This window comes from Lontra canadensis, unplaced genomic scaffold (genome assembly GCF_010015895.1).
Source record: "Lontra canadensis isolate GAN:19392208 unplaced genomic scaffold, GSC_riverotter_1.0 scaffold5, whole genome shotgun sequence".
NCBI lineage: Eukaryota > Metazoa > Chordata > Mammalia > Carnivora > Mustelidae > Lontra > Lontra canadensis.
This window is the reverse complement of record NW_022630999.1, coordinates 19099729-19113446: the sequence shown is the minus strand read 5'-3', so window position 1 is coordinate 19113446 and position 13718 is coordinate 19099729. Positions and strand designations below refer to the sequence as shown.

The 13718-nt window shown below is 44.9% G+C and overlaps 1 protein-coding gene across 2 annotated transcripts in view; it reads right to left on the bottom strand.

The window, feature by feature from the left end:
* GRIA1 (glutamate ionotropic receptor AMPA type subunit 1) overlaps positions 1–12415 on the bottom strand; it is a 302360-nt gene extending 289945 nt beyond the window's left edge. For both annotated transcript variants that reach the window (XM_032851618.1, XM_032851617.1), the window contains exons 1-2: positions 12055–12415; positions 8917–9054 (exon numbers count right to left, since the gene is read on the bottom strand). In XM_032851618.1, the coding sequence (XP_032707509.1) occupies positions 8917–9054; positions 12055–12136 (220 nt within the window). In that variant the 5' untranslated portion in view covers positions 12137–12415. The remainder of the gene's footprint in view (positions 1–8916; positions 9055–12054) is intronic.
* Positions 12416–13718: the final 1303 nt, after the last annotated feature.

The following is a 13718-nucleotide window of genomic DNA, read 5'->3' as shown; positions in this document are numbered from 1 at the left end:
GCCAGAAATCCTTGATCTAGAAAGTGGAGTCTTATATCTATCTAGGACCCTTTCTGACAATAGTCCAAAAGGAGCCAGATTGAGCTTTTGATTCGGCTTACAACTATCACTTTCTAGCAACACTTTCTAGTTTTAACAGCCTTCCACAGGAATTTACAATGCAGCCTATTGGAACTCTCAAAACTCATAATATTAAAGCACAACTCCCATAAATGGCAGTAATTCAGGCTTTTTCTCATCACTGCCCCCATGTTACATAATACACAGCTAAGCATTCAGTCGTTCATTCATTCATTCATCCATTCAACTAGCATTGCTGAATGCTTTTCTGTGGTGGACACTGTGATAGGCAGCTCAAGAAAATGCAGCCACTGCTCTCAAGTTGCTTAGTCAGGTAAGACAAGGGTCCTGGGGACTAAAACCCAGTGCTACGTATGACAACTGCTCTGGGGAAGATACAAAGGGCCAAGGAGCAGAGGAGGTGGGTGTGAACATGGGAAAGCAAGGAAGGCTTCCTGGAGAAGGTGATACAAGGGCTAGAACTAACCGGAAGGACAGAATTTCAACAGGGGAACATGGAAGGAAAGGTTTGTAGCTGCAAGTGGAGGAAACAGCATTGAGCTGCTGGTTTGACTGCACATCAAGGTTCCTGCTGATGAAGTTAAGTGGGGACTCCAGCTGACTCCTCACTTGCAAGCCCAAGCTTACCAGCCCTGTGCTGGATCAGCCTCCAGTTCCCATGAGCACACACACGAGCACACCACAGAGCACACATGACAACTTAACCCTACACCCAGTCATCAGCCTCCCCTTCCCCCCAGCGTCTGTCCCCAGCCCTCTGCCCATCTGCCAGACTTTATCCCAAATTGGCAACAGGAGTAAAGACACAAAGATCATTGCTACATAAGCAGAAAGTCTTCAGGGAACATGAAAGTGGCAAAGTGCTCTCGAGCATCTGATTCCTGGTGAGAAAACAGAAATCTGAACATGACACTTCTCTGCTTGAAACCCTTCAGTGGGTTTCCCACAGCTCTTAGGCTAAAAATCAAAATCTGTAACAGGGCCCACAAGGCCTCGCCCTTGCCATCCTTTCCAGGCCCCAACACCCTTCATTTCCCTTCCTCTCATGCTTCTGCTCAGGAAGCTTCTAGAATATGCCTTCTTTTCCAAGCATCACATCGCTAAAAGCCTTTAGTTCTCAGTTCAAACACCTATTCATCCTTCTTCCCAGAGCTGATTCCTTTGTACTATGCTTCCATTGAATCATGGCCCCTTCTTTCACATCTTTATCACAGTCTATGATGATATATCCATCTGTACAATCATTTGACTAATATCTCCATCTCTCACTAGCTGGTAAGCTGCATGAGCACAGGGCTGCCTTCTGTTTTCGTTCACGGTAGTAAGCACTCCATAAATACTTGTTGAATATTGAATGAATGCACCTGAGACCCTTTGGAGGCTTAGTACTCTTGCCCTGGTTTACAAAATGTAGCCTGGATGTGTAATGTGCTGGGGGAAAGTTCAGAGCTTTCCTTAGATTCTCAGTCGAACTAGTGGCTGATACAAGAGCTTCTTTTCTAAACAGTTTGTCCCTGAGTTTTCATACACTCTCACCATAGAAATACAGCCCTAGAGGGACTCTCAGAAATGATAAGAGCTTTATTTTATAAGTAAGGTTGGGGTGGTGGTGCTTTTCCAAAGTCACATACGGGAATGTTTCCTGGGGATAGATAGTCCAGAATTTGAACCCATGTCTTCAAATCCCAATTCACATACTTTTCACTGCTTAAAACTTGGTGTGTTTTTTGGGCGGGGGGGAGATGTGAGGAAAGAAAGAGAGAGAAAACCTCTCCATTTTATCAGGTGTTTTGTGCATGCCTATTTCCCCTTTAAGAACTGAGCACCTTAAGAGAGAATCAATGCCTAATGCATTTTATTTTCCTCTATTCCTCGTGTGATGTCTTGTAGTGGTGAATGGATTTTATCTTTTGCATCAACTTCGACTCTGAGCAATTTGTAGTAGCTGCCTAGAATGCTATGATGAGAAAGAAAAAAGAAAAGAAAGGAAAGGGAAGGGGAGGGGAGAGGAGAGGAGAAAAGGGGAGAAGAGAGGAGAGGAAGAGGGAGGAAGGAAGGGAAGAAGGAAGGAAGAAGAAAGCAAACCAGCAAGCAAGCAGGAGGGAGGGAGGAAGAAAGGAAGGACAAAGAAAGAAAAAAGAAAAATAATTTCAGGACATGTCTATATTCATTGGGAAAGAATTTTGTAGTCAATGACTGCTGTCTGCTAGGGTGTGGAAGGGGGCAGTAATGGTACATAGGCTCATGGAGGGCAATAACAACGTTTTGAAGGATTGAACAAATGAATAAATCTTAACCATTATCTTGAGTGTCTGAGAAGGAGAGCAGTAGTCTCACTGATCTCAGCAGAGTCTTCAAAGTAGTCAGAAGAAGAAATGTTCATAAACCCTGACACAAAGAAGCTTATGTTATCAATATTACTTTTTTAAAAAACCCAGAGTGAAAAACAGACACATGTTGATGACTACTTGTCTTAAAGTGAAGGCATGGGTGAAGATGGAAAAGCCACACTCAGATTTGTAACATCAACTGGAGATAGGCAGACATCTACCATTTAACTGAGAGCACAGGGTGGATGCAGGAGACCAACTCTGAACTCTACACCTCCCAACCACAAACACATGCTCCACCTTTCAGGGCTGCCTCAACCTCCCCAGGAGTCTTGCTTGTGCACAGCCATGATCTGCCTCAGAAGACTTAGCTCTTAACCCTGAATCATAAACTTCACTGGGGCACTTCTTGTGTTGGACTCCCTTACTGCTCTTTTTCTTTTCTGTGTCCCTAGAGTCATGCATTTTGGAAGCGGGAAAACCCACCGAGTTTTGGAGTCCCCAAAGCTGACTACAAATACTGGCTCAGTCCTTCTCCACTCTAGAATATGGGGAAGGCCCTTACTTGGCTCAGTCTCCAGAGCATCATGTACAAAATGGGGCTAATGATCTTTCAGGATTGTTATAAAACTCAAGGACAACCTATGTGAAGGGTCTGTCACATGGTAGGTCTCTGAGATCATCTTTGTTTACCCAGAACCAGCCTTCTATTCTCTTCATTACTACATACAGATTTTTTTGAGAACAGAAGTTACATACCTTTTGTGTCCTCCACTATTAGTTATAGAGTGAAGAAGAGATATGATTAGAATGAAATAATGAAATGACATGTACTGAAGGATATAAATTAGGTGTGAGCAGACTGGCTTGCTTCCATGCCTGGGAAGCAGTGTAATTTTGTTACACTGACCACATGTACAACAGGGAGTGCTGAAGACTTTGGTGAACTTGAGAGTTTATGCCTTATGCCTAAGGAGGACAGCACTGGGGTACCTGGGTGGCTTAGTCAGTTAAGCAACTGACTTCAGCTCAGGTCATGATCTCAGAGTCCTGGAATAGAGCCCCATGGAGCGCTCCCTGCTCAGGGGGGAGTCTGCTTGTCCCTCTCTCTCTGCCTCTCCCCCTGCTCATGTTGTCTCTCTCTCTCAAAAAAGTAAAATCTTAAAGGAAAGAAAAAAAGAAAGAGGACAGCACTTCTCAGCTCTAGACAAGAGAAGCTGAGCAGGAATATAGGTCCGGGGCTGCCTGATGCCCCAAGTTTTTTTTTTAAAGAAGCCAGAAATCTAGATTTTTATGCCATTTTTTAAAAAGCACTGTGCATTTTAAATTCACTGGACTATTAGCCTGCAACTCTAAAAATGATGAGGGACTCTTAGGCAAGAGCTAAGATGCCATCTGTCTGCTATCCATGCCTAAAGTCTGGCTAAATCCCCCTTGGGCTTCGTGAGTGGGTCTATAACAGAGGGAAGCCCACTATAGTTAGGCAATTAGCCTCCACCTGACTGCCACGTAGGCTCTCAGAATCTTGTTTGTTTGTTTGTTTGTTTGTTTTTAAGATTTTATTTATTTATTTGAGACAGAGAGAGCAAGTGAGCAGGAGTAGGGAGGTGCAGGGGGAATGGGGAAGGAAAGAATCTCCAGTAGACCCCATGCTGAGTGTGGAATCCAATGCGGGGCTTGATCCCACAACCCTGACACCAGGACCTGAGAAGAAACCAAGACTTGGAAGCTTAACCAATTGACCCACCCAGGCGCTCTAGCTCTGAGCACCTTTGTGCTGTGTGATTCCTTGGCTTCTGGAGATATTGGTTCATTTGTATTAGGGGTAGAGCCCTTTGCTGGGTGTTGTCAGCAACACTGAACCATAGATATACATGACCTTTCTGGACAGTGTTTCACATTCTGGTGGTGAAGTTGACTTATAGACACACATCAAGGCAACAATGCAGGACAAACCAACTGGGGCTTGAAAACAGTACTTCCAAGGGACAGGCAAGCTAAATAAAATAAGAGAAATGGGCTGGTTGGGAAAGTAACCATCTAGATGGAGTACCCCCACCTCTATCCTGGCAAATTGGGGCTATATAGATGTGAGAGCCAATACTGCCACATCTTTTAAAATATCAAAGAGACCTAAGGTACCCAAATTTTGATGTGAAATTCCATGATTTTTAAATATTGTGCTGCACCTACTTACAGATGGCCATTAGGTGACCCCTTCTGCAGTATTAGATAAATGGATGAGAGGTCCAGCCTGGACTGCCACAAGAGGCCAGAGCAAGAGAGAAATACAGTAAAGTTATCCCCTTTACCTTTGTACTTGTCATTCCCTCTGCCAGAACACACTTGCCTCACCCCCTTTCTGTCCCCCTTACCTTGTCTTCCTGGAAAGCTGCTATTTATCACTGAGACTCAATTCTGCCACCACCCTCTGGGAGGCCACATCGACTCCTCAGGGCATCTCCAATACGACATTGTAATTTTCTCTTTACAGGACAGTCAGCCTCACTAGGGATAAAGTCCTACAGGGCAGGGAACACGTCTTACTTTTGCCTGTACTTCTAGTGCTTAACACCATGTCTGGGCTTGATTAAGGGCTCAAACACACTTGCTAAGGGAATGGAAAGCTTTTTGGATTAAAGAGTTTCTCAAAGTGTGATCCCCATACTAACTACTATGGAATCCCCCCAGTGTTGGCTCTTGAATATTCTTACTCAGAGGTCCAGAGTCCATCTCTGAGTCTTGCTTTAAATACGCTCTCTGGTTGAATTTTCTATGCACTGAAGATTGAGGTCCTCCTGGCTAAACTGTAACCCCCACTAGGAAAAAGACTGTGTTTTCTTTTTTGGCCATTATATTCCTAGCACCTGGTACAGTACTGGGCATGAAGTTAGGCATTCAGCGTATATGTGCAGCATGAATGAATGGGAAGGTAAGAATTAAGTTGTGACTGCTCCTTAGACATCCAATAGAAACCCCAATTTGCATCTCACCTCTCCCTTTATCCCTACCTACCACAAAGGCACCAAGCTAAACTGAATAGCTGGTCAGTTAACTACAGTCTCTATGGACAGTCTCCTCAACTCCTGCCCCTCTAGGCTTGGATGAGTGCTGAGAGGAAAATGTAAGGCATTTGCTGATTCAGTGACTTTATCCCTTAATGACCGCGGACAAGGAAAGCAAGAAAGCTCAAATGCAAAGAACATACAAAACTCTCATCTGGCCACTGGTGTTAGCAGTGCTCCTCTTCCATGTTCCCCGCATCCCCTACCGTACAAGCATCACTTTCCCTTTGTAATCCTCTCATGCCAACATTTCCAGCAGGAATAGTTCTCCTTACACTTCCTCTCCCTTCCCTTCTCTACCCTCTGGTGGAGGGATAGTGAATAGCAAAATGGGCAGGAAAAGAACCAAATGACAGCAAACATTACAAAAAACAAATACTTAGGGAGGCGCCGGGTTGGTTCAGTCAGTTGGGTGTCCTACTCTTGATTTCAGCTTGGGTCATGATCTCAGAGTCCTCAGATCAAGCCCTCTGTAGGGCTCCATGATCAGCAGGGACTCTGCTTGAGATTCTCTCTCCCTCTCTTACTCTGCCCCTCTGCCCTATGCACACTCTCTAAATAAATAAATAAATAAATAAAATTCAAAAAAAAAGAAAGAAAGAAAAACAAGTATTTAGTTATTTTCTGGAGGTAAAACTGAGGCACTTAATTTAACTACTAGTCCAGATTTCAAAATTTCACCAGATTCAGATTTCACCTGAATAAGATGCTTTTCTTGGTTTTTCATAAATGATTAATTAGTGTAGCCTACTAAAAACCTGTCTACTTCCTCTGACATGTTTTACTTAATTCCAATCAGGACAGATGTACAGTTTTCCCAAATCAAAAGACCACAGAGAACATAGCTCCAGAAGGTTTCCTGGGCTCCTATAAAAGTTAACAGACAATCTTCCAGGCAGGCTGGGAATTACAATGCTAGCACTGCCATGCAAATTGCCTAGTACTGGCTCTGATCTTGGAGCTAAAGAGAAAAAAATAGAGAGCTAAGCACAAGATAGCATTAGTGCTTCTCATACAATCCCCACAGCAACATTACCCACTGCACCATAAGCTACTTGAAAGCAAGGTCCTTTTATCTTTTCTTTTCCCAGGGTCCATCTCAGTTCACAGTATAGAAGAAACATTTAAAGGATGGCCAAATTAATAGAAACCTGTGCAACGGTGCATGGCAGGAATCAAGTTTAAGAACCTAGATCCCTTCACTTCAGGATCACTAACCACCATGGATGACATGAAATAGGATGTGTATCCTATTTCAATCTCCCCAGTAAATGGCCAACAACCCTATTCCAGATCAAATGTTAGGTAGTTAAGGTAACAATACAGAAGCACCACCTTTGGCCTCAGAACATTTCCTCCTTTTTTTTTTTTTTCTGTCTTTTATTATCTTGTCCTGCCAGTCAACATCTTGACACTAGGACAGCAGTTAACATCTCATTCCACCAAACTCTGCTGTAGACCATTCTCAGCACTATGAGTGAATGCACACACCAGCCACTTATTTTTCCTGATTCCTTAAGCAAGTAATCCTTCTGGAGTAAGGGGCCCCTTTGAGAGATGACAAAAGCTATGGAGTATGACAGAAGCTGTGGAGCCTCTCCTCAGTAAACAAATTAGCCTATGCATATAAGTGCAAAATATTATGCATAATTATAGGCGGGTTTTAGATATGTTGATGACCACACCCAAATCCTCCCTTCAAAGGCTTTACTCTAAGCTATATCAAAAGGAAGGAAGGTTACCTCCTCAACATTATTCAGCTTTCCAGGGAGACGGTTTCACAGCACACATACTTCACAATTAAACTCCAGCTCTTTTTTAAGGATAGTGAATAACACCGTAGACAAAATTTTCAACCTCAGCGTTACCAAAATGCAAAACTGCTATTTTATTTATTCAATGGGTCACTCCTGTGTAAAATCACAGCTATAATTCGAAGCACTATAAGGTTCTCTCCTTAGGTGCTTGATCAAGTCACTGCCTTAAAAGTCTCTGAAAACTTCCTTTTGCTTCTTGGGTAATCTAAGCAGATCGATCAGGCTACCATAAATAACAGTGTACCTGTCACAGTGCCAGGAACATGGACTGTGGGGGGTCACAGGACCACCATTTATCCTGGACAACCCTGGGCAAGTTATGTAACTTGGTGCAGCCTCAGTTTCCTAAAAAGAAGGTAACATAGTGCCCCCTATGATGCCTGTGGGGATTAAATCAGCTAACACATGAAAAATAGTGCATTGCAAGGGCCGTTGTGGTGCTCAATAAGTGATAATAAATGCTAATATAATTGTCTCTAAAATACTTAACATAGTTCCTAACACACAGTAAATCCTCAATAAGTGGAATCTGGTATAATTATAATTCTTGGAATTTGTATGAACATTGTCTTATGAGTGGTCTTAGGAATAGGGAAAATTCCAAATTCTCCATATGAGCTTTCAATGCATAATGCACATTCAGTTCAACCCACTAAGAGCCCACCGTGAGGGAATGTGGGAAAGAGATGAAGGAAATGTGATCTATGTCTTTGTGCAAAGCTCAGTAGGAGTCACCAAGTCCATAGGGGCACACAAAGCCTATGGTGCCAGTTTAACCCAGATTTGGGTCTCCAGTTGTTCTTGGCCATTCAGCTCACACCTCCATGCCAGAAATTCCTACTTGAGTTTAATCCCTGAAGGGAAAGTGTCTCTACTGATTAATTTTTATGCCTCCATCTGTCATCAAATTGCAATCATGGAACCACACAGATCTCCTTTTCAGTCCTAGTTGTGAGAAAAACTCAAAATGGTATTTGTTGCCCACATTTTCCTCTGCATTCAATTCATATGTCAGAGACTTCTCTCTTCCTTCTCTTTGAGATCACCTCTCAAAGGCCATCCAACAAACTATGTCTTAAGCATCAATCACTTCAAAGCATTTTGGAAATAATCAAGGCACCAACTTTACAAAAGTTCAGGTCATTTCCCAAAGTGGGGAACCAGAGAGACAACTTGTCACATATCCTTTCTAATCAGCCACGGGTATATTTTCTCCTTTTAACTTGTGCACTGGAGAGGCGTAAGCATTTTAAACTGCATTTCCCAAGTCCGTATCTTTAATTCTCTATCTCTCCAAAGTTTCTTATGTGTGAAACTCTCCCAGCTGAAGAAGAAAACCTCTGCAAGGTAGGGAAGAGGCAGTCAACCCAAGCACCCATCGTCCTGGCATTTAAAGTTAGCTGACAGTGAAAAAGCAGTCCCATTTTCTAAAGCATTCCAGGATCTAAAATACCAACTGATAGAATCACTCAAAAGGCCCTGGAAATTTTTCTTGGAGGGCTTTCTCTTATGAAGACGAATGACAACTCAAGTGGTTTTTTGCAACACTACCACCTACTCGCACGCTCTCCTTTCATTGGTCGATCGCAGAAAGAAATGTCAGGAATAGCAGCGATTACTTACATCTATAGGTCATCTCAAAGCTGTCGCTGATGTTCACAATATCAATCTGGGGGAGCAGCTTTGGGGGCTCTGTGAGTTGTGACAAAGCAAATCTAAAAGCGGCATGTTCCTGTGACTGCTGGTTTGGAAATAATCCCCCTATGAGGAAAGAAAAGGCAACATGGTATCTGGGATAGAGACAGGTTTAATCCCCCAACACCCCACCCCAGATGGGCCCTTTTCTTCTCCCCGTGCCAAACTCACTACTTGTAGCCTTCAGTGGTGGGGAGGGGAGTTCAGAGAGACTCAAGTGGACATGGAGGCTTCAACTTCCACTGATGAACTTGGATATGACAAGGGCCTCTATCACTCCGCCCAAATATTTCGTTGTTCACTCCTCAACCCAGATGAGGTCAGAGAAAACAGGATAACTGCGTTTCTCTTCCTCCTCCCCCTATAACCATCCAGGCAGCCTAAGCTCTGTGTGCACGTAAACCTTCGCTGCACCTAATCTTTCCTCTATCGGACCCATTCCTCATTACAGAGACTTACAGGAAGTAGTACTAACAAATGTTGCAGGGGGAAATCTAGCTCTGGGACCCTGTGGGCTTCTTCAGCACTGTAACCCTTCACTTTGACACTTTTGGTCTCTGACCTGGCAAGACCTGCATGCAATTTAACTATTCTGTCACCTCTGAGATATATTATTCATTTCTTCTGAAAAACCTGAATTTTTACAAACAGTATTTTGCTTCTTCTCTGACACTCATGATCCCAGCTACCTAGGAATGGCTTGTTACATAAGAGATTGCCATGGTGTCTATTTGCATGGTAGAATCCTGGACTTCAAAGGTGTGGGGGTTTAAGAATGTCAAGAGGGTATGAACATTCTATTCTAGTGAAAAGCATAACAAAGGTGCCTGTTGGGGCTCTAGTTCCAAGAAGCAAGAGTACATGGCTTACCTTTGTATTTACTGTGGACAATGTAAAATGAATTAAATTCCATTTCTACGGATTCGAATCAGCTATTTCCAGAGACTGAACTATAATGAATGTTTACAGAGAAGTTTATCTCAGATTCGGCAGGAATCACAGTCCCAACGTAATGTACTTACAACTTCTTATACAGTGGGTATGTGTTTGTGTTTAAGAACCAATAAATGGACTGTGAGGCTTTTATTAGCAATCGTACAAGTAGAATTAAATACTACCTGATGGCGGTCATATTCTCAGCATTTGTTCTACAATGTAATGTTTCAGCCTTTTATTTGAAAACAAACAATGGTCTTACCAGTTGAACAAACAAGTTGGAACTAAATATGATGAAAAATCTGCAGAGATACATGGGGGCAAACACATATCCCATATGCGTACCCAAAACACAAACCACCTCCCCGCGTTCATACCCACAGTGCTGTACACAAATACACTTAGAGAGAGCAAGTCCACACATCTCAAGACAAGCGTTTCCAACCAGCAACGTACAGGCCATGCGCAAGTTCCCACATAAACAAAATCTTCTCCACAGAAGAGCAAGTGATTTACACATGTTAATATGCCACCATTTTAAAGAGTAAAAACAAAAAACTCCTGCTGGATTCTGACGCTCCACCCACCCTCCCCCCACCAGGTGACCACACCCCAAACACGTCCCTGTCCCCTGCCTCCTCCGTAATGAATGAAAGAGGGGGGTGGGGGTGGGGAGGTAGGCGGCACAGATGGGGCTTCAAGGGAAGTGTCTCCGGAGGCAGGAAGTTTTGTTTTGCGTGTAAGGCACTAACACATATACACAGACACACTTCAGAATATAGTTTAACAGGTGTCAGGAAACAAAGCAAGTTACTCCATGGCTGTTCCAACCACCCTTGGAGCAGGCATGCTGGAGAGGCCGGGAGAGCCTGGTACTGCGGCACATGTGTGCCCAGCAGAATAGGACTTGCACCATATCCTATCCCCCCCCAACACACTCACACAAAGAATACAAAGTACCAGTAATAGCAACTTTCCCTAGTGGAGCTATGTCCCTGTGGGGGAGAGAAAACAGAACCCAGACCAACCAAAATGCCTCCAAGCAAAGCAGCTAGCTCTATTCCAGGACACACACAGTGCTGGCACGCTGGTCACACTGAAGCCCCGAGCCCTTGTGGACACGCATTGTTACTGGTGTTATTGTTCCTGTTTGTTTTGCTCTCACCCGTTGTTATTAAAAGGAGCAGTATCTGTCAGCTGCCCCAGAAATACAGGGACGGTGAGGGGTCCTTTTAGAAGCATGACAATCAGGAGGGGGAAAAGGGGAACAAAAAGGCAGGCAGCATGTTGAAACCTGCCTCTAAGTTGAGAAGATAGAGCCTAAGGATGGGGACAGCTAAGAGGAGGGAGGGGAAACATGTGTCTGTGTGTGCTAGTGTATGTGTAAAAGGTAGACGATGTCTGTGGATGGCACATCTATGAGGTGGGGGCAAGGGCAGGAATAAAGACAGGCTAAGAAGTTCCGGGATTGGAGGACTGGGGACCACCAGCCCAGCATGGCAGATAGCAGAGAGAAGGCAGCTGGGGGCGTCCAGTGCAGGAATGAGAGCCCCCCCCTCGACTTAGAGTGGGGGCCTCCTGGCATTATTTCAGGGGCTGCGATAAACCCAGCGCCCTTCACTCCTTTCAGAGGGTCTCTTTCCCCTCCTCCAGCCAGGAAATCATTGCCTCAGTCAGTTAAATACATATGTGCATATTTAATACCTCATCACACACAGAAATACACCACACATATTTATATAAATAAATAAAATCAGGCACCATCTATCAAGCAATGGAGTGAACTCCTTTAAACACCCACTACCCCTTTCCTCCTCGCTACAGCCTGAATTTTCTTTCTTTCAAAGCAGTGGTTCCTCCATTTCACATGCTCATGCCTAGAGTGTGAGTGGTGTGTGTGAAGCTGTGTTTGTATGTGTAAATATGTGTGTGCACACTTCCCTTTGCTCCTCATCTGATCAAGAGAAGCCCCCTCCCCTGCTGGCAGTCCAAGTCTGCCTTCCATCATCACCAGCTTTCTATCCAAGCACAGTCCATAGCAGGGGGTTTGAGGGACACAGACACCCCCCCGCCAAAAAAAACCCATTCCAGACCCAGAAAGTCCCTCCCCAGGCTGCCCCTCTCACTCACCGATCTGGATATTGTTGGGGAAATTGGCACCTACTACCGCGCCTAGGAAACCGGTGCAGAAGAAGGCAAAAATGTGCTGCATATTCCTTTTTGCATTGGCGAAAAAGAAGCTCAGGTCCAGTCATAGATTTGGTATTTCCCCCCCTTCCCTTGATTCCTCTCTCTGTTCTGCTTTTTCTTTTCCTCCTGCAGTTCCTGCCTTGCTTGCTTGCTTCCTTCTTTCCTTCTGGGAGGTTTGTCTGTTTCCCTTGGAATCAGAGCACTTAAACGGCAGCGTTAACACCAACTGACAGCCAGATTAACTGAGCACGGAAAAGAGAAGCCCGTCCTCATGCTGGCGGAGCGCTTGCTCCCCCTCTCCTCTCGCAGCCTGCCTCTCTCTCCCTCCCTTGCTCTCGCTCTCCCCCTCACACTCACACAGGCTGCGAGCTCAGGCGGCGCTAATACCCACCAAGACAGCTCAAGTTCCAGGGCTGACCTCCTCTGCCTACCACCCCCTGTCTCCCAGTCCTCACCTTCTCCTCCTCTCTGTGTGTGCAGATGGGTGGTGGTGGGGGCTGGGGCTGGGGGATGATACAGGGAGCCTGGTCCTGAAAGGAACAACCCCCCCTCTCTCCCCCTCCCCTCCCCCAGCTCTCTCTGCCCCCTCCCCCAACTCCCAGCCCTACAGATGCTACTGGAAATGTGGGTTCAGCTGCAAGTCAGCAGGTGGCAGGGGGTCCCCACAATAGTCCTCCATCCATCCGCTGCTTGATCTAGGTCACTTCTTCTAGGAGCACACAGGCTGTGCTGGATATATCTCCTGCACTCCACTGGCCCAATTATTCCTACAACTAATTCCTGAGGGGGAAGACCCTAGAAATCCCTCCTAGGAGCTTTAAAGGAAAATAAAGCCTTTTCCTCCCTAATAGGAATAACAGAGAGGCAAACCAGGGGGTCTGGAGTGATTGGCAGGTGCCTTGGCTTGGACATTTGGTGGTCCCTGTCTGCTTTTACAGGAGGAATTGGTGGTCTCTTCCGGATCCTGGGCATGTAAAATGGGTCCCCTTCCCAGTTTCCCTGCTGTAGGAGTCTACAGCATCAGAATTGTGTGGGTGTACAACAAAGGCTAAGGATGCTTAGAGCAATTACATGAGTCATTTTGCAGGGATTCTAGTGAGAAGATTCAGGCTTCTTTCAGTTTTCTCTGGATGCTGGTCATGTCCATGTAAACGAGAAGTCCATAGACCCTCCTGGACTGGAGCCTCCACCGAAATAACCTGTAGAGAGAACAACTGTGTTCAGGGAAGTAGTGTGGGCTGCCAAGTGACAGTCACGAACCATCACAGAGCACTTTGCAGTTTCTGAAGCAACTTCACAGTGTGACCTCACTCTTTCCTCACACCAGCCCTGTGAAGTAGCCACCACCCTTATTTTACAAATGAAAATCTGGAGGCTCTGTAGACTAAATCATAAAAATACAGACCTACTAAGATGGGGCCTGGACCCTCAGGACCAACATAGGGTCCATCCTATGAACTTGAATGTTCTGGGCATTACCAGTTGACCCACAGCCCTGATCAGAACTCCCACTCAACAGATGATGGCACAGGAAAAGGAGAGTTCTACCTCTCTATAGTTAGAAAGAAGAACAGACCTGATTTTGCTTTGGCATTTGACTAGGC